This window comes from Corvus hawaiiensis, chromosome 2, assembly GCF_020740725.1.
Source record: "Corvus hawaiiensis isolate bCorHaw1 chromosome 2, bCorHaw1.pri.cur, whole genome shotgun sequence".
NCBI classification, from domain to species: domain Eukaryota; kingdom Metazoa; phylum Chordata; class Aves; order Passeriformes; family Corvidae; genus Corvus; species Corvus hawaiiensis.
In genome coordinates, this window is record NC_063214.1 from 34,647,220 (window position 1) to 34,673,491 (window position 26,272).

General features: G+C 44.1%; 1 protein-coding gene across 5 annotated transcripts in view; it reads right to left on the reverse strand.

Annotated features, from left to right (window-relative positions):
• Window positions 1-507: 507 nt before the first annotated feature.
• TENM4 (teneurin transmembrane protein 4) overlaps window positions 508-26,272 on the reverse strand; it is a 1,366,951-nt gene continuing 1,341,186 nt past the window's right edge. For all 5 annotated transcript variants that reach the window (XM_048294397.1, XM_048294400.1, XM_048294398.1 and 2 more), the window contains 4 exons: window positions 25,269-25,565; window positions 22,041-23,655; window positions 16,153-16,295; window positions 508-8,189 (listed from right to left, as the gene is read on the reverse strand). In XM_048294397.1, the coding sequence (XP_048150354.1) occupies window positions 7,431-8,189; window positions 16,153-16,295; window positions 22,041-23,655; window positions 25,269-25,565 (2,814 nt within the window). In that variant the 3' untranslated portion in view covers window positions 508-7,430. The remainder of the gene's footprint in view (window positions 8,190-16,152; window positions 16,296-22,040; window positions 23,656-25,268; window positions 25,566-26,272) is intronic.

The window sequence follows — 26,272 nt, forward strand, 5'->3', positions numbered from 1 at the left end:
ACCACACAAGAATACCTCCCCCAACACACGTTTTCTGAACACATATGTTTTCGGCCCGTTTTCTGAAGTTATTCTGGATTTTTTCCTGAAGCATCAAAACAAGCTGCCAGTGGGGCTGGACCAGGCAGCATCAAGGATCACATGAGGGTTTCCCTGGATCACTGTGGAATGCGCTGCAGCAGCTTTTCTTCTCCCTCTGCATGAATGTGGATCAGATACACAAGTTTCTGCAGGACATATCACTAAATCTAATGATATCTTGATTTGTTAAGCATTTTTTGGCGTGCACAGTGTAGTTTCTCAGTTTGCTTACCTTTCTACTGGATTGGGAAAGCCTTGGGGACACTTGCCATCCCATACCCCATGTACAGGTGGGGAATGCACCTTTGGAGTGGGGAGTGGGGGGACATTTTGGTCAACTCCTTTGCCAGGTCCATCTCCCATGTAAGGGCCAAATAGCTGGGGTGAAGAAATTAAATGTTTTCAGAGAAAAAAAAGAGAGCACTATTTAAACACAAAATATTCTTTTATTTGTCACTGAAGGCTACACATGGTCATTTCTGTCTGTTTGCTTTTTTTTTTCTAGAAGGTATCTACATCTGCACTTATTTACAGCCTGGTTGTATTTACACAGTCAAGAATACAGTATTAGAAACACAAAGTATCGAGAAAAAAAATTTCTCAAAAAATTAGTTCCAGACTTCAGGAAAATTATTACACAGGGTAATGACAAGAGTCTTCAGTGCTGGGCTTACAGATGCAGCTTTGATACAAAGTCCTCTTCTCGGCTGGAGCTGCATTAGAAGTCCTCTCACAAAATAAACATTTTTCTTTTTAATAGAAAAGTGTGATTCTTTGATTGGTTATTTCAATAACATCTGCGAACTGCCCAAACACTTTAATTTTCTTTTTTGAAAGTTTTATTGTTTGCTTGAACAGTTTCCATCTCTAAGGAAAAAAAATTATATGTATGTATGTATATATACTTTTAGTTAATTTTCATTTGTGGTTTTCTATGCTCCCCAGAAAGCACTGACCTCTGGAATGGGAGTTAACAGCTGAGCTATGTAACACTTGGTCAGGAACACAAAGTTTAATGGTAATTAAAGGAGAGCAGGAAAGAAACACAAAAGGTTTCCCTTGGGTGGGCTGGGTTGTTTTTGGTTGGGGTGGCACAGGATGGAAAACTGCGACAGGAAATGGCCCCCAGGACATGCAACAGCCCTTCATCCAGGAGTGAGAAGGGGGTACTGGACAGGGCCCTATGTGTCCCTGTGGTGTCTGTTTGAAGCTTGCTCTGCAGTCGCAAGTAATTTTATTTAAATATATTCAAGAGATGAAAAAAAACCAACCCCAAAACAAACAAAAAACCAAAAAGAAGCAAACACAAGAAAGCTGTGGGGTTTTTTTTATTTTTACAAAACTCATGAACATTCTTTGGTGTAACGGGGGACTATTTAGTGATCATAATAAAATGAGTGATTATAACAAAAAGAGGTACTGAAAAGCTAGCTTGTCCTGTGGAGGACTGTAGCAACAGGAGCAAAAATGCCCCAGGCCATGCTCACCGTGGGATGGAGGATGCTGCTGGCCACATGGCAGCCAGATTTTATTCCATCAAACGCATCCCTGGCATGGAGGCACAGTGTCCATATTCACCAAGTTGGCAGTGCCACCAGGGCAAGGAGGTAAAGTGAGTAAGATTTAACAAGCAAAGCGATCTCCCTAGCTCCATTATTAATGTTATAGGCAGTCATTTCTCCTCCCCTTTTAAAAAGCAGCCACAGATCCGTGATCCCTGGCCGTGGTTTCAATTACGCAGAGATTGAATCACAACAGACTGCTGTGCCGTAAATATGAGGGGGGCCCTCTCTGTAAATCGTAAAGTTGAATGCTAAAATTTCATGTTAAGAACCTTGTCTTTGCATAATGGATTGCGCTGCCATCCATCACGGTGACACTTACAAGTCACAGCTGAAAAAGTACTTTATTAGATTTTTTTTTTTTGAACAATTTTGATTTATTCTGGTTACACTGTCTGTGTAATAGACTGAGCAGAATCTCATGCCGGTCCCTACGCTCAATAAAGCAACTACAGATATATTACAGAAATCCCTCACTGTTCCTAAGTTACGGGCAAATGGTGTCTCAGGGACTGCTCCCAGTCATCTGTGTCTTCTAAACCTGAATCAAGCACCGGGCTCTTAATGACCTTCATCTCATCGGCCCTCGCCTGGTGCTGTTTAGTGTTGTTGGCCCATTTTCACTGTGGCTCTGATCAATAGCTGTGATGACAAAGATATGATGAGCTCCATGATTCCCTCCGGTCACCGCTGCTTAATGATTTTTCCAAGTGCCAATCTTCAGATGAAAGGGAAAAAAAATAAAGATCTCAGAGGAAACAAATGTGGCATTTCTCGTGATGCCTAATTAGTCTTGCTCCTCTCCCCTTGGGCTGAGCACACAGGATGTTTTTCAGCTGCAGAGTCCTCATGGCACTGCTCATGTTGGATGCCACACCATGTAGGTCCCATCACTGTTGTCCCTTAAAATGGAGCATGTTTCAGTACCAGCTCCAGCTACTGAAGACTTGAGCTGTTGCTCCTTACTGCTCTGAGAGACGCAGCTCCTGCTCCAGAGCACTGGATTTTCTCCTCTGAGCTGTAAGATTTGCTCAGGATCCTTCTCACCACCCTTTGGACTGGAGACAAGACCGGAGTTGAAAGTACGTGAAGTTACACCTACTTTGATGGGGAACTCCTTTCGGTGAGGGCTGAGCCCTCTTTTTGCAAGTCAAGAAAAAAACGACTGCTCAAAATCATACCTTAAAGCACTTGAGACTTAAAGCACAGTGACATTTTCCCCAGGAGATGGTCTGCCATGCCTTTGAATGGGCCTTTGAAATGGCATCTGGAGCAATAGTTGACACGCTGGAGGGAAGGGATGCCATCCAGAGGGACCTTGACAAGCCTGAGTGGTGGGCCTGTGTGAACCTCATGAAGTTCAGCTGGGGCAATCCCAAGCACAAATATAGGCTGGGCAGAGAATGGATGGAGTGCAGCCCTAGGCAGAAAAACTTGGGGGTGTTATTGGGTGAGAAGAACAACATGACCCATCAATGTGCACTCACAGCTCAGAAAGCCAACCAGTCCTGGCTGTATCACTAGCAGCGTGGGCAGCAGAGTGAGGGAGGGGATTCTGCCCCTCTGCTCTGCCCTAACCAGATCCCACCTGGAGTGTTGTGTCCAGCTCTGGGGCCCACAACACAAGAAAGATGTTGATCTGTTGGAGCAAGTCCAGAGGAGGCCACTAAGATGCTTGGAGGGCTGGAGCACCTCTGCTACGGAGACAGGCTGAGAGAGCGGGGAGTGCTTAGCCTAGAGAAGACTCTGGGAAGGCCTTAGAGACCCTTCCAGTGCCTAATGGGCTCCAAGAGAACTGGAGAGGGACTTTGGACAAGGGCATGGAGTGACAGGACAAGGGGGAATGGCTTCAAATAGAGAGAGCAGGTTAGGTATTAGAAAGAAATTCTTTCCTGTGACCATGGTGAGGCACCGGCACAGGTTGCCAAGAGAAGTTGTGGCTGCCCCATCCCTGGAAGTGTTCAAGGCCAGGTTGAATGGGGCTTTGAGCAACCTGGTCTAGTGGAAGGTGTCCCTGCCCATGGCAGGGGGTCGGAGAGAGATGATCTTTAAGGTCCCTTCCAACCCAAACCATTCTCTGATCCTGTGATAGGGAGTTAGTGCTGTGGGATTTGCACCCAGGACCTTCCAGTCCTATGGAAGCAATGAATTACTACACTCCTGCACACAAAGGGTCAGGCAGCCAGAAAGGCCCCATAGGGTGGCAGAAGGGACAACAAAAAGAATGGGAAGGGGCAATGGGGCCATCAATAGAGTGGAAATGCTTGTGGATAGCCAAGTGCAGATCCTTGATGAGGGCACAACTCTTTGTGTTCACAGCCCATTCCAGAGAAATGCACTTGACATCCTGTAGGAAAAAGCATTTTTCACTAATGAAGGGGTAAATTTAGGGCTTCAGGACTGAAAATGTTCTTGTTTTGCCATCTAGGTGAAGTGGAAAGCTTTCACAGAGGCTGAGGATTCAGGAATGTAGTAGCTATCTTTGGCCAGGTTTGTCCCCAACATTAGACAGACATCCCTTTTAAGTTTTTGTTTTGATAGAAAGGAGCAACATATACATATATATACTTTTACATATATATTTTTTTCCCTTTTTGACACAATGTCCATAGTTCCCACACCGGGTGCAGGCCCAGGAGAAGACCGTCATGGACCTGGCAGGCAGAGAGGTGCAGTCACATCCTGGTGCTGCTTGACGATGCAGAGAAATGCAACCTGAGGGTCTTGCCTTGGCCATGGAACAGAGCAGGATGGCTCCTGGCTCTGGGCATGCTGGACGTGCACGGCAGGACGGGGAGACTCTTGAAAAATGGGTGAACTCTTCAAAGTCATTAGCTCATGTAATAACCTGAAGAGTCTGCGTAAGGCTGTAGAGGTGCCATCTCAGGCTGGCAGGGTTCCAGTAGGAATATTTTACACTCGAATCCCTTTTCTTGGCTCCATGGAAACATGACCCATTTACTCTTGCACTGCTCCTCTTAGCATTGTAACACATGGATGGGGATGGATACAGAAGCACCACTTCTCTTTGGAGCTGCTGGGAGTGGGGCAGTGTAAAGGGGAGGCACATCGAGCTCTCTCTGCCCTGCTGGTCTTTACCAGGGGTTCATACCTTTTGACCCAGCTTCCTGCAGGTCTGTTTTTGCTCCATTCACGCTGTTTTAGACACTCTCAGCCATCCTAAGTTTGAGGTTCTAAGTGGGATTTGTCCCTAGTGTGACTTGGAGAGGGGGAAGCAGGGAGCTGGACAGCACTGGGAAGAAGGTGCTGCTTCCTTCGAGTAGGTGTCTACTGCTGGTTTGGCTAACAGTGCCCCTAACCCCCACAAGTGCATCCTCAGGGCAACCCAGGCTTACCAAGTGCTTCATACCAGCCATACAGGTGGCAATGCCATGGCCTTTTAACCATCCCTGGCAGGCAGCTGCCAAAGCAACTGCGCCCTTGCCAAAGCCTGGAGTGGGTCTGGCCAACATGTCTTCTCCCACCTGGCTCTGCCAGAACTGGATACCCTTTCCAGCTCCCTGTGGTTCACTCCTGCCAAAGTAATAAAGGCTGTGTGCTGCAAGGGGTGGTTCAGAGTACAGAGCCAGGACACAGCACCAGCATCATCACCCTTGCTGCAAGCAGGAGAGACGACCAGAAAATCAAACCCATACCGCTTGGTCACGGCCATGCAGCCAAAGGTATTAGGGATTCAGAACTGAAGGAGGAACAGTCTGTTAGGGGAATATCCATCCCATCACCTTCCTCCTGGCAAGCACCCAGGAACAGACAGGCAAGGCAGACGGAGCTGGCAGCCGGCATCTATGGAGAAACCGTGAGAGCACCAGGGCTGCCAATGTTTCGCTGCTCGAGGACTGCACGGCCAACACACGCTCCCGCTGTATCTGGGGGTGAGATCCTGCTGAGGAGTGTCACTCTGTGCTGGAGGATGGCAGTGGTGGTGGCATGAGTGCAGAAGAGCTGCCTCTGAATACACAGGTGCATTGTAGGACTCCGAGTAAGGAAACAGCCTTGGCATGGACTTGCACATCTCGGGTTATCTCTCTGCAGAACTGGGAAAAGCCAAAGTGGATGGAATAAAAAAAAGAAAAATCAGGACTGAGCTGTTCCCAGAGACACAAGAGAGCTCTTAGAGTCAGGATACGTGCAGGTGTCAGTGTGACAGAGACACCTATCTGGGACCAGGGTTGGCCACCTCCAGCCAGAGCTCCGCTGAGAGGTGGGGTAACACTTCTGCCTGCAGGAACAGTACAGGACTGCTTCAGGCGGGGAAGAGGATGCTGAGCTCATCTCCTTGCTCCCTTGAATTTCAAGGACTCTTGCAAATACCAGAGCACAGAGGTTATGTGAATACAAATTACATTAGTATGCCGAGCAACTTTGTCAGCAGTTTCTCGTTAAAGCACTTGGTCCTCTCTGTAGTGGGCATTTCCATTCAACCTCCCCCTCATCACTGCTAACAGTCAACTGGGCTCTCCGTTAAATTCGAGCTCGTGCAAGAAACAGTGAGAGGGTTGATTTCAATATTCTCCTTCTTGTCCCACCACGCACAAGCTGTTGCTACTTATTAAACATTTTAAAATCCCTGCTGCCAAAGTCCCCAGGAGACATTTATCTGCCATAGTCATAAACGACTTGCCAGCATGCTACTCCAAACTGCATTTCCCAGCCAATAAATACAAGCTCCAGAATCAGGAAAAGCAGGGTTTGGCTCTAATTTTCAGTGGTATGTCACTGGGATACTATAACTACTTTTAAATTCAAATCAGCTTCCTAAAAATTAACTGGTTTTATCAGATACAGCACAGTGGACTGTTAAACACGTAGCCTCATGTACTGAAACACTATACATTTAATGAAGTTATGCCATTAGCAAATGTACAACATGGGTGCATTAAATCCACCTATAGAACAGCTCTATGTATGAGAGAGAATTTATTTTAGCTTTTCTCAATAGAGCAGGAGTCCCTTTTCTTGGCTTTTGCTAGGTTATTTAACTAAAACCAGGATTTGCGCACACACAAAAAACCCCAAGAAGTATCTACTCTCATAATGAAAAAAGACTGTTTTTTTTTCTTTTTTTATTCCAGTTCAGGAAGGAAGAGAATCATCTTGCAAGGTAATATAATCAGCTCCTTTGCCTCTATAATCTACTTCTGCTCAGCAGGAGCTCCCAAAGAAACACTTTATGTCCCAAGTGAAATGTGAAAACTACTGGTAAGGTCTCTTTTGAGGCACGTGATTTGCACGATCACTTTCAGAGTATCAGAATCAGTGTCGTCTTCCATCTCCTTTCTTTCTGGGAAGAGGTCTCTGGCACGCCATGGGCTCCCCCTGTTCCAGGCGGAAGGCTATGCCCCTGCCCCAAGTCAGAAAGGGTTAGGATGACACAAGTTAGCACAGACACCCATTTCGCACTTACACCTAAGGACATACGTTGATGACTCCCCACTTCAAATTCCTCACAAAGAGGGGGGAAAAGAACAAAAAAACAAAACAAAACAAAACCCAGAAAAAAGGACAGGAGACAATAAATTTCACTGTGATCACACTACGGCAAAACATACCTTCTGTTCATTGCAAAAAACACGTGAAGGCCAAATTAAAGAGGGAAAAAAGTATGTTGCATGAGTTACAGTGCAACTGTATTATTCCTTTTCTTGCTATTTTCCTCCCCCCCCACCTTGTTCAGTTTAGAAAAAGGATTGAGTACAACACAGTCAGGTAAGTGGCCACAAAAGAGTAGCTGTCTTTGGCAAGAAGTCACCGCATTGACCCTCTCTGTCACCTTCTGCCCATTTCGCTCTGTCTCATGAAGTGGATGTTGTTGGCGCTGTCTGAGAGTTCAGGGTACTGCTCCACTGAGATCACAAAATAGCCATCGTAGCCCTGTACCCGGCCTGTGTTTAGCACTTGTTGCTTCTCCCCTTCTGTCCACGAGCGAATACCCTCCTCCCCATCCCGCAGTCTCTGCTGTTCCCGGGACCAAGCTTGGGTGACAGCGCGCTGCCGGGCCAGCTCCAGAACGCGTGCCTTCTCCTCATCCAAGGTGGTCCCGTAGCGCGTGTTTAGACACAATGCGCCGTACTGGAGCTGGATGTCCGTGTAGCGTCTAGTCCTCCCACTCAGCACTGTGTTGATCTGGGACACTGTCACATTCACGCCGTTCTCCAGGGTCCTCCGCCCGCCGCTGAGGCCTAGGATGGACAGGTCGCCCTCCGACGGCCCCTGCTTAATGAAATAGTGTGTGTCCACCCCGTCAATGGTGAAGTGCAAGTTCTCCAGGTAGTGGGCATTGTTCAGGATGGCTGCAATCCTCCGGCCATCCTCGTTAGCCACGCTGATGATGTCAGTGGCCACGCGCCCGTCCTTCATGGCGAACTTTACGCCCTTGCCAAAGATGGAGCCTCCAGAAGCAAAGTTCTTGTTCTTCTTGACGTGCTGGCACCCAGCGATGCTGGAACTGTAGATTTGCTCAAAGCGCTCCAGGGTGACAAAGGCCTTCAGCTGCTTCTGCACTTCACATTGGACCCCCAAAATGGACTGAGCAGGGAGAGAACGAAGAGAAAGACATATTAGAAAGAGAAACCTGATGACCCAAAGCTATTTTTAGGATGGCGGAGAGCAAGAAAACATACTGGAAACATGTAGTGAGGAGCGCCATTATTTTTTTTCCCTTTATCACATCTTTTCAGAATTTTAATTATTTTTCATGAAAGAGATGTGTTGTACCCCTAATGCTGATTGTTTCTGTAAACTGAACTGTATTTAATCTCATAGACTGAACGATGTAGAGGAAGAAAATGATTTTTTGCCTCAATGGTGTGAGAGTTGAATTTGGACACATATTTTTAGGTTGTATTTCAGTGTTCTGCATGTAAGAAACAATTCATCTTGGGGCCATGGTGCTTTACCAAATGTTTCAGATTTTCTGTGAAGTGTGGAAATATTTGTAAAAGTTTCTTCTATTTTAACTCCACTTCATAACTCCTTGTGCTGCCTTCAAAGGCCCTGCATGACCTGCATGACCCTCAAAGTGGCCATAACCCCTCTGTATTCCATTTCAGCCTGGCCAAAGCAGGTTGTTCAAAACTCAAGGAAGGCATTAAATCCAAAACCCATTTCCTGCAAATCCTCTACAATTTGTAGGCTCCCTGAGTTAAGGCCAACCACACCTGATACTCAAGTTTGGGCTTGTATTGAAGCAAAACTGCTGAGAGACAACAGCCCAGATCATTTGCAGTCAGGTGCAATACAAAGTCACTTCTGCTGTTAGTGTATAATGGAGCAAGCACACACCGAGTCAGCAGCTCATCATTACTGCAAAATGCTCTGGAAATGCTCTCATCAATTCATGGCAACACTGGCTTCTTACAGACTCCTGTTTGTGAACAATTATTTGCTCAAATTTCACAAAAGCAAGAGGATTCTATGACAAAGCTCTCCTGGCAGTGCCAACAGCTCAGTTCAATAATGTAATGACACCCAGGATTAAATATAAGCTACAAAGTTAGCTCCATTCCAATTATTTTGAGGAAATTTAACACCCATGAAGTATATTGCCTTAAGCTGTCCATGACCTAAAGGCTCACATCCTGGGGGCAAGAAGACTATTCAGATGATGCAGGCATTTCAGTGTGGCCCTCTCAAACAAGACTTGTAACGTGGTGAGGGAAGTGAAATAAACCCTCATTTCCATGGTGGCCATTTCCAGGAAGGATTCGTATGGTATAAAAAACCATAAAATAAAGGATTGAGCGTTGCAACTTGCTCAGAAGTTATGAGCAGTTTTGACTGATTAAAGAGAAAACTGTAAGGGAATAGAGGAACACAACTTCAAGAGCACATTTTGGGCTGTAAAACACTAAAATTTCCAGAAATTACTTTTATTCAAAGTGCTGAGCAGGCTGGTGTACCTTCTCCTTTTCCCTTTTTGATTGACAGCATAGCAGGTGGAGCAGGAACCAGTCTCCTGTGAAAAAGGAGCTCTTTCTGGTTTTCTCCATCCTGCCTGTGGGGCATCTCACACACCACCCAGAGAGCAAGATAATTAACAGACTGATAGGGAGCTGAGCCCAGCTTCTCTGCCAATTGCACAAGTGCTCTAATTATGCAAAAAATGGACGTAATTAATGTAGACGTCAGCGATGATGGACATGGAACAATTAGGCTTCCAGGCTCCATGAAACACTTACTGCTCTAAACAAGTGCACACTGCACAGCCTTGGTAATTAGCTATTTCCTCTTCAAAGAGGTTTAAATGGAGAGTTCTTCTTCTCAGATGTATCTCATAGGGGTTGACGTTAGGTGGTCCCTTTACCACTTCGTATGTCACGTTGCCCTCCAACGTGCCTCAGTAACATTAACCAGTGATGGGAAAAGGCACCTCTCAGCACTCACACCAAATCACTGCTCACTCAAGGATGTAAATCAGTTCTTCTGTGCTATATTGCTATGTCCTGTGATCACTTATGTATCACCATCTATAGATACACCACCTTGTTGACCAGCAGGTGAGTGAAAAAGAGTCTCTGGAATTAATTTCACCATCCTCTCTCTGATTATCACTTTGGGGAAGGGAGCTTGGGGAGGTCAGGCAGTACTGGGCACGGGCAAATCACACCGATCCGAAATTGCCCCTGTTCCCCTTCAATTTTGTCTCCATCACCTTATTCCTGATGAGCTGCAGGAACTTCAGTGTGTTTTCAATTACGAGCACATTATTAGGTAAAGAGCCTCTATGAGTGCCTCCAAATTAGGTTGCCACAACAAACCAGTGGATCTGGACATCACCAGATACTAAATTCACAGGCAAATACCTACCTTTAGGTGCCTTAATCAAGAACAAAAGTGGAACCAAAGGGTTTTCTATTGAGGACTGGTTACTTCTGGGCTCTCCCCATCTTTTTTTCACACAGGGAAGTAGGAAATGAGATGTGCAAAGCTGTAATGCTGAACATTCACCATCACTTAGAATCACAGACTGGTTTGGGTTGGAAGGCACCTTAAAGATCATTTAGTTCCAAACCTTCTGCCACAGGCAGGGACACCTTCCACTGCACCAGGTTGCTCAAAGTATTAGCTATCAACTATTTCAATAACTAAATGCATCTCTTGTTACCTTGAAAACAAGACCAGGATGACTTTGAAATGACTTTTTGAGTGCCCTTCTTTGATAAAAGAGTGTATTTGGGAACAGCACTCTTTTAAAAGGAAAAGCAAACACATCTAACAGAAAAACACCCCCAGCCAACAAATTCAAGCAAACCAGAGCACAGCCAGTGTGTATGCTGTGCTGTGAATATAAAGAGGGTGGAGGCAAACAGATTATACTAGTTCAAAGAGGCAGTGTATCCCTGACTTTGAAATTACCATTTCTGTTTAATCTTAGAACTCATTTCAATGAACTGGAAAAGAAAAGAAACAGAAAATTTCCATCCAAAGCTGCAGTAGCATGTGCTATTCTCTCAAAAATGCTGCTGCTTTTAGTAACTGTAAACCACGGCACCTATAAACCAGTTTTATAGAAGAAAGAAGGGAATTCATTGCTATTTTATTTCAGTATTTGTTGCTTGATGTGAGTGAAAAATATGCTGGGTTTATTTTTCCTCACAGTCTTTTTTAATCAGATGTCCTTAGGTGACATTTCACTTTATCTAGTAACAACCCTTTGGAGAGAAGAGAACGACCTTCATCATTTGTTCTCTGCTGCACAAAGCTCAGGAGAGCAGCACATTACCAGGATCTCTGAATAGCCTCTTGCATTTTGCCAGCACCTCTTGAGGATTTGAAATACCATCACCAGATCCTATCATCTGTTGTTTTTAAATACCGCCTTCCAGTGTGAGACTGAAAGCTTTAATTTCCCATCAAGGATCCAAGATGTGAAATACGTGAACATGTTTCCAAGTTTCTTTCTATCCTTGTGCCATTATAGACAGATAGGTGTTTCTCTTACACCATATGGCTTACAACGCAGAAAGCTACTTTCTCCAGAAGGTTTGGAAGTTATGGTTTTCTCTGATACATGATTCATTTTTAACTCCTTCCTATTTATCATAGAATCACAGAAAGGCTTGGTCTGTAAGGGACCTAAAAGATGATCTTCTAACCCACCCACCCACCCACCATGGGCAGGGATGCCACTCACTAGACCAGGCTTCCCAAAGCCCCATCCAACCTGGCCTTGAACAATCCCAGGGATGGGGTATCCACATTTTGTCTGGGCAACCTGTTCCAGTGCCTCACTACTCGCTGGGTATACAATTTCTTCCTAACATCTAATCTGTATCTCTACCGTTTGAATTTAAAACTGTTCCCCTTGACCTATCCCTATTTACCAGTGTAAAAAGTTGTTCTCCCTCTTTTTTATAAGCTCCCTTTTAATTTTCCCTCTCGCTCTTTGCTAACAAAGCCATTGTTCAGCCATCAGCCTCCTCCCTACGTGACCCTCCTTCCACGTGACCATCACCTGGAGACAAGTCTCCGTTCGGATGTGCCCACCAGCACGGCCGCACTGCAGGTGGGTTGGCCAAGAGGCCATGTGTGGGGCAGCAGAGGTGAGCCATGAGCCAGCAAGGCCAGTGCTCTGGATGCTGCCTGGCTGGGAATGAGTCAAACAGGAGCACTAACTCAGGGGCTTAGAGGAGAGGTCTCTCCTCCACCCCACCACTGTACACGGCTGTAGGGGGATAACGAAGTTGAGTTCATGAAGCAGATTTCAAGTGTGGAGAAGTGAGAGGATTTGCCTCCTTCTCTTGCTCATGACTTTTCATATTGCTCATTTATTTTCATAAAGCCTTAAGAGCTTAATGTCTTTGAGACCTCAGCTCCTTTCCCTGCATTAGATCCTTTGAAAACTGACCACTACATTTGTGAAACATAACTGGGGGCTGATGGACAGACATGCAGACAGCGTGATGGTCCAAGCACAGGCCAAAGCACCTGCAATGTCAGGATGCCTTCCCTGAATGATGAACACTGGCAGAGCCTGTCTCTCAAACAGACTGTCCTTGGAAGAAACTCTGCCAGAAAGCATAGACCTAGAGCTCACTTCCTGGCTGAGCGTCCCAGAGCAGCCCTTGCCTCCAAAATGCTGCTCCAGAGGGGACTCCAAAAACTACTCCTCCAGCAAAGCCTGTAACAGGCTCTGCTACAGGACCCTTCCTGGAGACAGTGCCCATGGGATGGAGAGAAGGGTAGGTATAACAGGATGTAGATAATGATACAAGTGCTGACTCCAAAACACTCCTCCCTGGAAATAGAGTTGTTCTGGCTCCAACAATTACCTGACAGCTCAACAAGACAAAAAGGAAGGGAAAAAAAAAAAACCAACAAAAAACCAGAAGAGAAATTGGATTCAGGTGCAGCAGTTTCACAATATGCCAGAGGTGACCCAGAGTCCCCCAGTGGCCAATAACACTGAACTTGTTCAACAAACAATTTAGTGACAGCGTCGCAGTTGTGGGGAGGAGAGGGGGAGAAGTGCTGCACAATGGGAGTATTGGATTTTAAATGTCACTTCAGAGCTTCAGGGGGTTAGTGCAAGGTTTATGACATGCTGGCTGTTTTTGAGGTGGTGGATGCTCAAAGTCAGAATTATCTCTCCCATCTTCCAGACCTGCAAGGCAAATACCAAAAATGTTTTGGAAGGAGATGCTAGGGCCCTCTGGTTATGCACTCTGAAGAGAGATGAAGCAGCCATTTATGGGCATTATCTGCTTTGCCCTTGTGCTCCTTCCTGTTAGTTGTTCCTCTGATAAAAGAACAGACTCGGTCTGCTGGGCCATAGCTTTGATCAGCAAAGCCAGTGGAGTAGCTCAAATATACTTTGGTCTATCACAAGGAGGTATGTGACCCAGAGAAACTAGGGATCAGAAGACATGGAGATGACAAAGTTGTGGTATATCATTCAGTGATGAATGCCTTGTCCAGGCTACTTTTAAATGACAAAAGATGTAGAGCTTACTCTGTATGCTCTGCAAGACCATTTTACAGTTTGATCAGTCTTATTACCTGAAAATGTTTCCTATGCTTCCATTTTACCTTGGTTTAATTTTGTCATTTCCTATGTGAAATTTTCAGAAGTTTTTATTTTCTTCTACCTGCTTCATCAATAAATACAGAGACAACCAGTGGGAAGGAGGGCTGGACTGGGTCTGGGAGCATGTATCGAGGCCTGCAAGGGTTGAAAGTGAACAGAACTTTATGTGAAACATCAGTGTTGGATGCATGGATAGGCATAGGAGAAAATGGATCATGTATTCAGGTATCATATGTGAATGAATTTGGTGTAAGCAAATATGTGCCTACAATATGCTGGGTGTGACAGAAAGCAAGGGAAGCCTGCTCTAGAGGATTTAAGAGCCACTTGCTATCACAGCATGATCTTGCAACTGTAGACTGAAATAAAAATACTCATGTTTTGTTGCTGTCATAACACAGGGGGAAAATATGAAACAGCCTGCAATGGTTAAATTCCACTTTCAACATCTGAGTGCGAAGTGACTCATCTGGAAGCATGACAGCTGTATAAAGCCCTTCTTTAACAAGCAGGTCCCTGCACAGCCCTCACTGCAGCTTCTGGCTTTAAAAACCTGTGAGGGACATGGAGATTTTCTTTTCTTCTGATTGCTCATTCAGGCAGATTCACCTAAAATGGGTAGATGGAAAGGAGGGCGCTCCTTGATTTTATTTCCAGCTTATCTGCCTGTATGAGCAAGGGTCAGTCTTCACCTCAAGCTGTCACTCAAGTTACTTGGCTATTCAATAAGTCAAATAATGATACTATTATTAATACACATAAAAAAGTTATATATATATATACACACTATAATACACATAATGAAACCCACTACATGAACTAATGACAAAATAATAATACAATAACACTACCCATAATAATAACAATTTCTGTGGTGGTTCTGTGACAGTTATTATCTACTGCACATAACAATACAGAGATGGTCTTCTGTGCAGTCTCTGGATGAGCCTTTCCTGTTTGTCTACTCCTGTACAACTTTGCCCAGGGAGACCGTGTCACATCAGAGAGTAAGAAAAATCCTGAGGCTCTCTCTCATTACAGAAATAACTTCTGTTGTTGTTTTATTAGCATCTTATTGTTTAATCCAAGGAAATAAGAAACAAAAAGGGAGTCTCTGAGCTCCAAAACACAACTGAGTCACTGCACTGTAATAGTTTTCAGGCATCAATTCAGTCATGGTAGCAAAAGGCAGAGTTTTTTTAGTTCCCCCTGCATTATTAAGTGACACTTCATATAAATTTCCTGTTGAAGCTGGTACATTTTAACTTGTCTTCACCATGGTTATGAGGCTGAGTACCAATGATGGACTGACACACGACTATTATCAATCTACAACAATTTGTTTGTACCTCTGAGTGGTACTTTTTGTCATTCAGGAGATGTGACCTCCTGATTTAAGATGTGTACCTCAAGAATCTGCTGCAGGACATCAAGATTTCAGTGAAGTCATAGATAGAGAGGTTAGGAGGGCAGATAGAATCAATTCAATTGCCTACTGTTATAGTTTTATTAGCAAAAATGTTGAGAGCATGTCTTGATCTCCCCAAGCACGTCGGTGCCTCGCTGCTCTTGCAATGTTTGAACACACCGCAATAGCAAGTGGGAGTTCAGACTAAAGAGGATTTGGACTAAACAGATGAAAGCCACTCCAGAATACAATCAGGCTATGAGATGAAAGAGAATCCTGAGAGGTAAGTGACTTTTTCAAGGTCATACACTGATAAACAGTAGGGATGGGAGTTAACCCAGGGCTCTCAAATCCTGACCCCGTGTTCTAACCTTTAACAGTGCTGCCTCTATCTTTCAGCTGAGTAATTCCCAGCAGGAAGATGGGGAAATGATTGGGCTGCAAAAGCTTTTTTCTTGCCAACTTTATCACTGAATTTTGCACCAGCATCTACCAAAATGGCTTGGGATGCACACCTGTTTTTGAAAGCAGGACACAGTTACATGGGATTAAACCCACTCAGGTAAAATGGAAGTTTAATATCATCTAAAAATTCTTTCTGGTAAGACACTCTGCAATGCAGAACAGTTTCCTATGGAAGTAGAGGGACTTCTTGTTTAAGACATTTTAAACCAGATTGAATAAGTTTCTAGAGCAAAAAAAATTCTTTATAAACTTATTCTGTATCAAGATTTGGTTTTTTTGTTTTAATTTCTAAGAATCCTGAGTGCAAAGGCCTCGAATTTAGCCTGCAATATGTGATAACAGGGCCTCTTGTGGGAGAAAGAAACAGTAACGAGCCCCTTCATTGAGCAACCACCACAAAATATCACAGGAAAAAGCACTATGGCAGTAGGGAACTTAAGATGCGATTATTCATTCAGATTTCAATACCGGAATGGGGTCAGACTCACTCTTAATCCCACAACATGCTGGTAGAGGTTTTCCAATCAACATTGCAAATGGATAGTTTGCTGATAAGGGCATGAGATACAGTATGGAGTTACATGGATCACCTTGCTATTGTCCCATTCTTGGGTTTTCATCTGTGTGTGGATTAGCTCATAGGATGGCTCCATTGCATCCATGTCTGGCTTGGGGTAGCCTGGGATGACATTGTGCAGCTGGAACCCGAAGGTGAGCAGCCAACTGTTGACATCTGGAAGGGAAGAGAAACATAAATAAGATTATCTGATCTCTCAAGCAGGATTGCCCAGGAGAAGGCCCAGAGGAGGACCCCATGGTGACTGGCACTGTAGCAGTCTGGACAAAATGATGAGTGCCCATGTTGTGTGAAGAGCAGAAATCTTAATGGTCTTTGAAAGAGCCATGGCCAAAATGTGGGCTTTCCACCTTGAGCCAGAGCCAAATTCTGCACTTTCCCAGCTCTGAAACAGAAACTCTGGCAGTGAACAAATGGCCCAAATCAAAGCCGACTTCATGTCTGCCCTTCATCAGCAGAAACCAAGCACTGTTTGAGTGTGCACAAGTGCAAGAACAGCAACACAGTTGGAGGCTGAGATGCTCCAGCAAATTGGGAAGTGTTATCCGGTCCTACAGTCAGCTCGGAACACCTCAGCCACAATACTTCTCTCCCTGTGGACTTTCAAAGGGCCTGCAGGCTGAAGACTAAATTTAGAGCTATGAGCCAGAATACCAGGACATCCAGGATGGACAGCACAGGCATTTAGCAGGTGCTCATGGAAGAAGCTTTTTCCATGGCATTTCCACCTCAGTCCAGAGTTTCCTGGCATCTTTCGTAAGAAGCTGTAGTTAGAGTATTAAACCAGTGTAAAGTCACATCATCTTTTATAGTGACATTTACAGTCAGCCTTCATACTACCTGCAAGGTACATTAAAGTGAAAATAAGTGAACAGATACAAGACAGATACTTTGCTTGGGTACTTTTTACAAACCCCTTAAAAATATCCATGGATGGTGAGAAAACTGTCTACCAGTGATAAATTACTGTCTTATGCAAAAGAGGGTCCACTGGAACTAAAGGCAGCATGATGGAAAATGAGCCACTTGGGACATCATTCCTGTCTGTATTTACTTGCCAGTAGATTACAAAGTCTTCCTTGATTTTTGATTGCACAGCTATTAGGAATAGCAGCTGAAAGTTAATCTGCTGGAGGAAATGATGAGGTTGGGTAACTCCTAGATCTGCTTGGGATTAGCATCACTTCCCCTGTTAACTTCAGAGCATTTGATGAGCACACCTTGCTTGCCTTCACTCAGCTCCAGAGGACACACCTGCTACAGTCCCTGAGCAATATGGTGTGCATTTGGCACACAAATAGCAATTGCAAGGAAAAGAAAGGTATGAAGGTAAAGTTTAACTAATATCAGCTCCCAGGAGTCTTAAGTGGATGTAACTGGAATTTTGTTGGTGATTGCTCTGCTTCAAGCTGGAAGTGCAAAGGCTTGATTTTCATTTTGCTAAACTCAATAAACATTGTTGAAACAATCTGAAGACGGAAAAAAATTTAAATAATCAAATATGCATCTTTGAATATTTTTTTCTCTATTCCCATGAGCCTAAATGAATGTTTTGAAAAACTGGTTGGAAAAGAAATTATGGATGCAAGTGGCAAATAACGCCGTTCCAGATGACTGCAGAATCAGGAGCCAAACAAACACACTATCTGTTGCTTGTTTTCCTACAGGCCAAAATGTTGCGATTGGGCAGATGTCCAAAAAGCCCTTGCGACAATCCATGTGGAAGAGGGAGGATTTCTGTAATAAAAACACTTCTGTTCACTCAATGTACAGATTGTTTTTGGAGTGTCTTTGAAACAGAGAGGTTGGGGGGGTATGAAAGAAATGAAAAGGCTCATTTGATTATTTTGTTGCCTAGTGCTAAGCCAGCCTGCTTCCAAATCCTTCTTATCTCAAATGAAGAACTTTGATGTACATATTGTGGACCAGGTGGTCAGGGGAACAAAGTAAAACAGTGAAGGTCAGCATTGGTGCAGGAACCATTTCCCAAGCATTTCAAAAATGCTAAAAAGAATACAGAGCATGGATGCTGAACTGCTGAAAAATATGTAACACGTCTGGAAATATCCAAGATGGGGGTTTTTTATACTTCTCAGAAAACTGACTTCCAAAACATTTGCAAACAGGAGTTTATTCTTTTTGGGAAGAGGTGTGTTGGAATACCCAAAAAAAAAAAAAAAACAAACCAAAACAAACAACCCAAAACCATGGGAGGAAGGTGTGGAGCTGAGAAACAGAGGGGAAAATACTAATTTGCCAGGAGGCAGTGACAACTTTTTTGACAGAAAAGTACATTTCACATCACAGAGGTTTTTTTCAGCTACAGTAACCCTGCCAACACATTTCACAGTAAATTCATTTGAGGGCAAAGAAAAAGAGTGCTTAATGCAGACACATGTAATGGAAATGTCAGTTCAATCCATCAGGATTGCTGAAGCTGGCAGCAAAGCTCTGTGCCATGAAGTGTACAATCACTAAAATATTCATGTTTAACAATGGGCCTCTCAAAACATAAATACCTGCTTCTCTCCTGCTCTCCCCTCCACATACCTTCAATTTGTATCCATAAGCTCAGAGACCTCATCACTGTGGACCAAAGCACGTGTTGGTCACCCTGGGCACTGAGCTCCCCTAAGGACAAGCAGGTCCCAGCGTGGGAACAGAGGGACAGAAAGTGGTTCCCTGTGTCCAGATCTGGGCATATTTCATTGTGATGACCAGGGCTGTCTTATGGGTCTTGCCCATGAGGTGCCTGAAAGCCTGAGCAGAAACAAGTGCTGGGGCAGCAGCCTTGTATCACAGCACACATCCCATAGCATGGCCTGCTTCTTCCATGCACTGGAAGAGGAGAAACTTAAAAAAACATATTTGGGCTCTGTATTCTTGGAAAACTAAAAACAGAACTTACAAGACCATGGAAAAAATAATTTGGTGGACATAAAATATTACTGTATCAGATTTGGACACCTTGATTTTATTGTCAGAGCTTTGTGGGAAGCTATACACCTGTTCTAACACAGGGCTAGAAAAAATATTTTGTCCTGTCTTGAGCCGGAAAACAAAAATCTGTTAATATGTCACAAAGCAACAGTTTAAAAACTAAATCAGTTCAAACCAAAAGTTTCAAATTAACTTCTGAAATAAACTCCATTTTGGTTTTGACTCCTTATTTTTCTTTTCCAGTTTTCAATCATTAGTTTACACTTAACTTAAAGAGGTTGAAAAATGCAAAATGATTTTTTCTTTAAGGCCATTTTGGACTTTGTCATTTAGACAATTTTGAAAGCTGTTTATGCTGCTGCTAAGAAATCTCTCAAGCTCAACCCTCCCCCATAAACAAATTCAGTTTTGACAAATAAGCATTTTCTGATAGAAAAAGTTGTCTCGGGGTATTCCCTCCCAGCCTTAATTATCAGAGTGAGAGCAACATAGAGGATCTTAGCCTGCATCTTTTGACATATTTTACTTCCCTCGTGGCATCATCTTCTCAGCTCTGGAGAAAACAACTTTTCATTAAAAAGCCCCACTATCTAATCCTTATGATTATTGCAGAAGAACCTGAAAGCACAAATCCTAATGGCTAGAAAAACAAGCAGAATAGAAAACCCAGGATTTTTACTGTGTAACATTTATTTGCTATTACGCAGATCTCGTAACTCAGGGGAATGCAATTATTGTTAAATATGGGAAGGTTGTGATAGATGCAGCAGGAACATTTAAAAATTAATTCTATCTCCTTAAGCAGTATGTACATTTGATTTGTGATTGTGGCACTTGGTTTTTCAATAGGAAGTATGTAGAAAGGAGTCCCACCAAAAAGTCTTCTCAAACATTGCTACCACTGTTGCACACAGTATGAAAACAGTATGAAACTAGATTTGAAGGGCGAAAGGAATAAAACAAAGCTGGCTAGAGATAATCCTGGGAGCAGCACACCAACAGTACAGGGACAGTGTGCTAGTGAGGTTCTTCAGGCTGCTGTCTCAGTACAGGCAGGGGATGGCAGCAAACAGGCAAGTGTGACCAGATGTCCAAAAAGCTCAGCGCCATCCTGGCCTGTATCAGCAATAGTGTGGCCAGCAGGACCAGGGCAGGGATTGTCCCCCTGTACTCAGCAGTGGTGAGGCCACACCTCGAATCCTGTGTTCAGTTTTGGGCCCCTCAGTACGAGAAAGACACTGAGGTGATAGAGTGTGTCCAGAGAAGGGCAACAGAGCTGGTAAAAGGTCTGGGGCACAGGTCTGGTGAGGAGCAGCTGAGGGAGCTGGGGGTGTTTAGACTGGAGGAAAGGAGGCTCAGGGGTGACCTTATTGCTCTCTACAACTTCCCGAAACAAGGCTGCAGTATGGTGGGGGTTGGTCTCTTCTCCCAGGTAACAAGGAATTGGAGAAGAGGAAATGGCCTCAAGTTGCACCAGGGGAGGTTTAGATTAGATTTTAGGAAAAATTTCTTCACCAAATGGGTTGTCAAGCACTGGAAGAGGCTGCTCAGGGCAGCGGTGGAGACACCATCCCTGAAAGGATGTAAAAGACATGTAGTTGAGGCACTTAGGGACATGGTTTAGTGGTGGATGTGGTAGTGATGGGTTAATAGTTGGACTTCATAGTCTTAAAGGTCTTTTCCAAATGAAATGGTTCTATGATTCAATGAATACAGGAAGGACATTTAACATAAAAAAGGATTTTCTGTAAAAATACCCCAGAGCTCATATTACAGCGATTTTACAAATTTTCAGGGGGAGCAGTTCAGAGATTGTGTCAAGCTTTGGGGCAGGTGTGCCCCAAGACCTGGCCTTTAAGTCTAAGGCACCTTCTTTTATTGACTTTTTGTAGAAACTGTTAATTCTGTGGGGCAGATTAACTTTGAACTACATAGCTAGTAGTGTAGTAGTCATGTAGATGCTCTGAAATGGCTGACTGCAATGAAAGGTTTAAATCGCTTTGCCATTCTGCTAAAACAAATCTGTATGCCTTTTTTTTAGTTGCAAATAAATCTCTATGCAAAACTGTGTAAACAGAACTGCCCCTCTACAAAGAGAAAGGTTATCAGGACATTAATTGGTAGCTAAACTTCAGATATCTGAGGGGACAAAAAACTGTAAGCAAAATAAAAAGAACAAACACCTAAGAAGAGAAAAGGAAACAGGTTTGGGAATTACAATCTCCATCTATGCTAATGAATTAAACATGCCCTGTACATGGGGGTCAACTGGCAAACTAAAACTTATGTCCATTAATTAAAGAATGGAAAACCTCATAGTGATCAGGACACTGAGAGAGGAATTACCTATTGTCCTGGTTTTGGCAAGTATAAATTTTTTTACAGCAGCTGGTATGGGGCTGTGTGTTGGATTCGTGCTGCAAACAGTGCTGATAACACAGGGATGGGTTTGCTATTGCTGAGCAGTGCTCACACAGTGCAAAGGCCCTTTCTGCTCCCCACCGACCCCACCAGCAAGGGGGCTGGGGGTGCACAAGGAGTTGGGAGGGGACACAGCTGGGACAGGATGAAGGACTGACCCAAAGGATATCCCAGACCATAGGGTGTCATGGAAAGCTGGGGAGGAAAGAGAGGATGTTTGGAGTGATGGTGTTTGTCTTCCCAAGCTACTGTTTTGTGGGATGAAGCCCTGCTGTCCTGGGGGTGGCTGCCTACTGATGGGAAGTAGTGAACGAATTCCTGGTTTTACTTTTCTTGAACAAGCAGCTTTTGCTTTTCCTACTAAACTGTCTTTATCTCAGCCCATGGGTTTTCTCACTTTTTCAGTTCTCTCCCCCATCCCACCTGGGAGTAGTGATTGTGCAGCTGTGGTGTGGGGCTTAGTTCCATCTGGGGTTAGACCATGACACCTATTTGCTGACGGCAAGCTTGTGAAAATGTTAATTAATTTAAATGTCTTACCTGTCATGTAACATTTGATATCCTGAGAATTGCTAATGGGGTTGTTGTTTTTGAACATATACAGGTTGAAAGGCATTATGTTATTGCTACTCAGATGCTTCCACATATCGTGGTCTGGACTTGTCCAGCGACCTGCTAGCACGTCGTAGTCTCTCCGCCCCATGTGGATAAGTTTTGTGAGTGGATCATACAGTCCTCCATGGTAGCCGATGATGATCTGGAAGTTGGGATTGGTGTCCATATAGATCTCCCCATATGCTGTGTACAGTATCTGCTTGATCATTAAGCCAGTCCCACTGAAGACAGCCAGAGGAGTGCCAATGTTGTCACAGGCTATGTAGAATTCATCACCGCTGCTGAGCTCCATCGCAAAGAGGTGGCCTTGGAGGTCATAATATAGGGAGGTGATCTCGGAGCTCGAGTGGTTGTACAAATGGGTGACCTTGGTTGGGTTGCTCAGATCTGCGTAGAAGAACTGCAAGTGATGGCCATGGCTGGTTTTGCTGGAGACTCTCCTTCCCAGGCCATCATAGCGGTACTTCACACTCCACCCACTCGCTTTATTGTAGGCTTTGATGAGCAGGCCAGCTGAATTGTACTCAAAAATATCATTGCCCCTTTGCTTCAGGAAGCCATCTTCATCCATTTTGTACTGCACATCCCCCAGTCTAGTAATCCTATCCCTGAGGTCATACCTGAGTGGTGTAAGGCGGGCACTATTCCCTGGACTCAACAGATGGAGGTTTCCATTTAGGTCATAGCTGTAACGCCAGAGAGGTTTGTCATTGATAGACACAGTCTGCAACTGGCCATCAGCATCATATTCATATGAGTAACGAGTCGTATTTGCGTAAGGGCCAACCTTCAGCTCTTTCCTAACCACTCTCCCCATGTTGTCGTACTGCACAGTCATCCAGTACATGAGAGACCGGAATATCTCATACTGGACCTCCTTCATCCTGCCATAGGCATCAAAATGTTTAGTGTGGGTCATGACAGCAGTGGTGATAATCTGGTTGATGTCGTAGTAAATGACCCCAAATTTACCGAATTGCTCGGTTTTGCCTGACACATCATCATACCTGTAGAGATCAATAGGCAAAGGCGTCTCGTTGATGACCGCTTGCATGCTGGTCACCCGGAAGCTGTTGTCATAGTTATAGTCAAAGCGTGCATTCACCATGCCCTCCTCAGTGAAGCGGAAAATCTGTCGGTCAATGAGGGGTCCTATCTGTCTGTACCTGATTGTGCAGGTGAACCCTTCATTCTGCAAGTTTATGGTCTTCAGCATGCCCGCAGTTTCGTCATAAGTGAAACTGATCTTTGTGGTGTCGTAGAGCATCTCGGCTAACTTGGACAACTTCCCATATTTGTAGATGACACGCCTCCCCGTGCCCAAGTACAAAGTGTGGAGGAGCTGCTCATCCTCTGTGAAGTCCTGAATCACTGAGGCATTGCCTTCTGGTGGCCGGTAGATGTTCCTGTAGTAACCAATGGAACGAATGGTTTCCAAAGTCTGACGGGCAACGTTGGGCATGGTCACTGATGACAACCGGTCATTCTTGTCAAACTCAAAGATGTACTGTCTCTGGCTGTGAAGGAGCAGCACCATGGACTGGATGGGGAGAAAAAAAGTATAGATTACATCCCTGTTTTTTGAGCGAAATTATACTCTCACAAAACCTGTAAGATTCCTCAATCCAAAGAGCAGGCTGAGACAAATCTATACGCCCATAGAATTCAACAGTGAGAGGTAAGGAGCTGCATATGGCACATCAAGTATCCCCAAACAGGAATGGGTCAGTGGAAGAAGCAGTTAATGCAGTGAGGATGGTCCAAGTTCAGAATGCTCAGTTTTTCAAATCAGTACTGTGTAGCTGTTTTACCAAACTCCCTGTGCCAATAGCCTCTGAAAACTAACCAAATAAAATTGGTAGAGCTACTTAAACAACACTTGAAAAAGCATCCCCCAACACCTTCCAATGCAGAATTAATTCATTGTATCACCCCATCTTCTATTGTCCTCTTCCTCCAAACTTCTGCCTGCATGCTTATTTGTTCTGGGATTTTTTGGTTTTTTGTTTATAACAAACAATCTACATAGATTGTATAATACAAGGAATAAGTCAATACTTAAAAGATATGGCTCAACTACAGTTTCCTTAAACTGTTCTAGGGATAGGCACTATTCAAAAACCAGGAATAAAAAATTCCAGCCCCAGGTATATAGCATATGGATCTATGGGTCACTGGGCAGTGTAATGCTGAATGGTAATACTCAGAAAATATAAGTTCCATGCCAATCTACAGAGTGCAGGCCTGGGAAACACTGCAAAGTGTGCTACAACAGTGTGGCTGAATTAATGCCTCACTTATTAATTACATGTACTTCTGTAAGCAGGAATGGGCCGCTCAGAGAAGGCAGAATGTCAGCCTATATGGGTTGTTTGCACATGGAAAATCCTACTGGAAATTCTTACTGTTCACTCTGATGACTTTACCTGAGTATATTTTATATTACAGTGATGCCTTAGATTTTAACTTTCATATTTTTCAAATTCGGTACTGCTTAGTGTGTAAGTCTGAAGTTTCTTGTAGCCTGTTAATTTCTGCTCTCTCATGCTAGGTAGACATAACAAAGCATCTCCAGGCCTGCTCTCCAAGGACACTCAGACCATCCTAGGCCCAGAAAGTATAAACCAAAAGCCTCTGAAAGGGGGGCAAGCTGAGGGGAATTTCATTATTAAACTGAAGCTTTAATTGGAGAATTAACCCTGATATGCAAATGAACCAAACCTATAAAAGTGTGAAGAACTTGTGACTTGTCATCCATCTTGGGGTCCATCTTGGCAATAGCCTGTGGCTCCCCAGGGTGTACCTTTGAAGGCCTTTCAAATAAGTATCTGCCTTTATTCCCTTACTCCTGTCTAGTCTCCGTTTTTAGGTGACCTCTTAAGGCATCAATAGTTAACTCAATAAAGCAAGACTATGCTTAAAAAACCACATGCCAAAGCTTCACAGTTCACATGCTCTCAGTATGACTGGGAAAAAACAGACAATTTTCAACTGCTCTGTGGTGTATGTGCACCTTAGCAGGACAGAAGAGGAGTACTGGACCATAAGGACCAGCAATTAGCTGATGTGAAGGAGTGCAGCTGTACTGACATCAAAGGAGTAAAGCCCATGTACCTCAAATGCACCATCTCTGAGTGGTAAGCGCATTCTTACCTTCTCCAAGTAGGTGTAGCTCCATGATTTACCATCAGCGAAGATTCTGGATGTAATTCTGCCAGACTGATCATACTCCATCCTTTCTGACATCGTGCCCCTCTGAATTCCTGCAATGTGTCCTCCTGGGGAATAGGTGACATTGACCCCATTCAGTCTGCTGCTGGGTGACCAGAGACTGGGCCTTCCTGCCTGGTCGTAGAGGATGCGGAGCGTGAACTTGCGGTGGTCATCATAGATTTTCTCAGTCCTTGTCACACGATCAAAGTCAAGGGACAGCAGGTTTCTGTTGTGAACCTACAGGAAAAAGATGGGAGAATTAGGAAGCTGAAAACAGTTTAAGTTAGGAACACTAGCCTGGTTTCACCAAATACTTCTTTATACCGCACTGGAGAGCATCCAGCTGCTCATTGCCTCTGGACGAGACACAATTTTTAAAGCAAAGAGTTGTCCTAACATTGCTTTTATTGACTTCAGTGAGGAGAGAGGCAGAGAATAGTACTGTTGAAACATCACCACAGTGAAGGAATATAGCCCATATCCCAAATCTAGGTTTAGGACTGCGACAGCAAATGTGACCTACAGAACATAGAATGACAACTTGTTGCAAGGAATATTTGCAAGATAATCTATCAAACCTAGAATATAGAGTCTTTTGCTTTCATGCATATCAAAAAGCACTTGTAGAAGAGATGGATGTTGTGCCATAATAGCGGAAATCAGCGTTTTTCTCTGAGCTAATTGAATATAATGCAGGCATTGGAGGTTAAGCCTTTCCCCTGAGATGAAATATGGAGGCTTTAACCACTGTAGATGTTACACAGAGCAGGAACTTTACTGTAAGAGCTGGAGCTTTAACTTCATTGTCCTGGGGTTATTCAGAGTGGCATAATTATACACTGCTTACCTCCAGTGCCTCTACATTTCCAAAGATCAAAGGTATCTACTTCAAAAGTAAGAGCAGGAATACATTTTGACTCAGGGATTGCAGTGCACAGCAATAT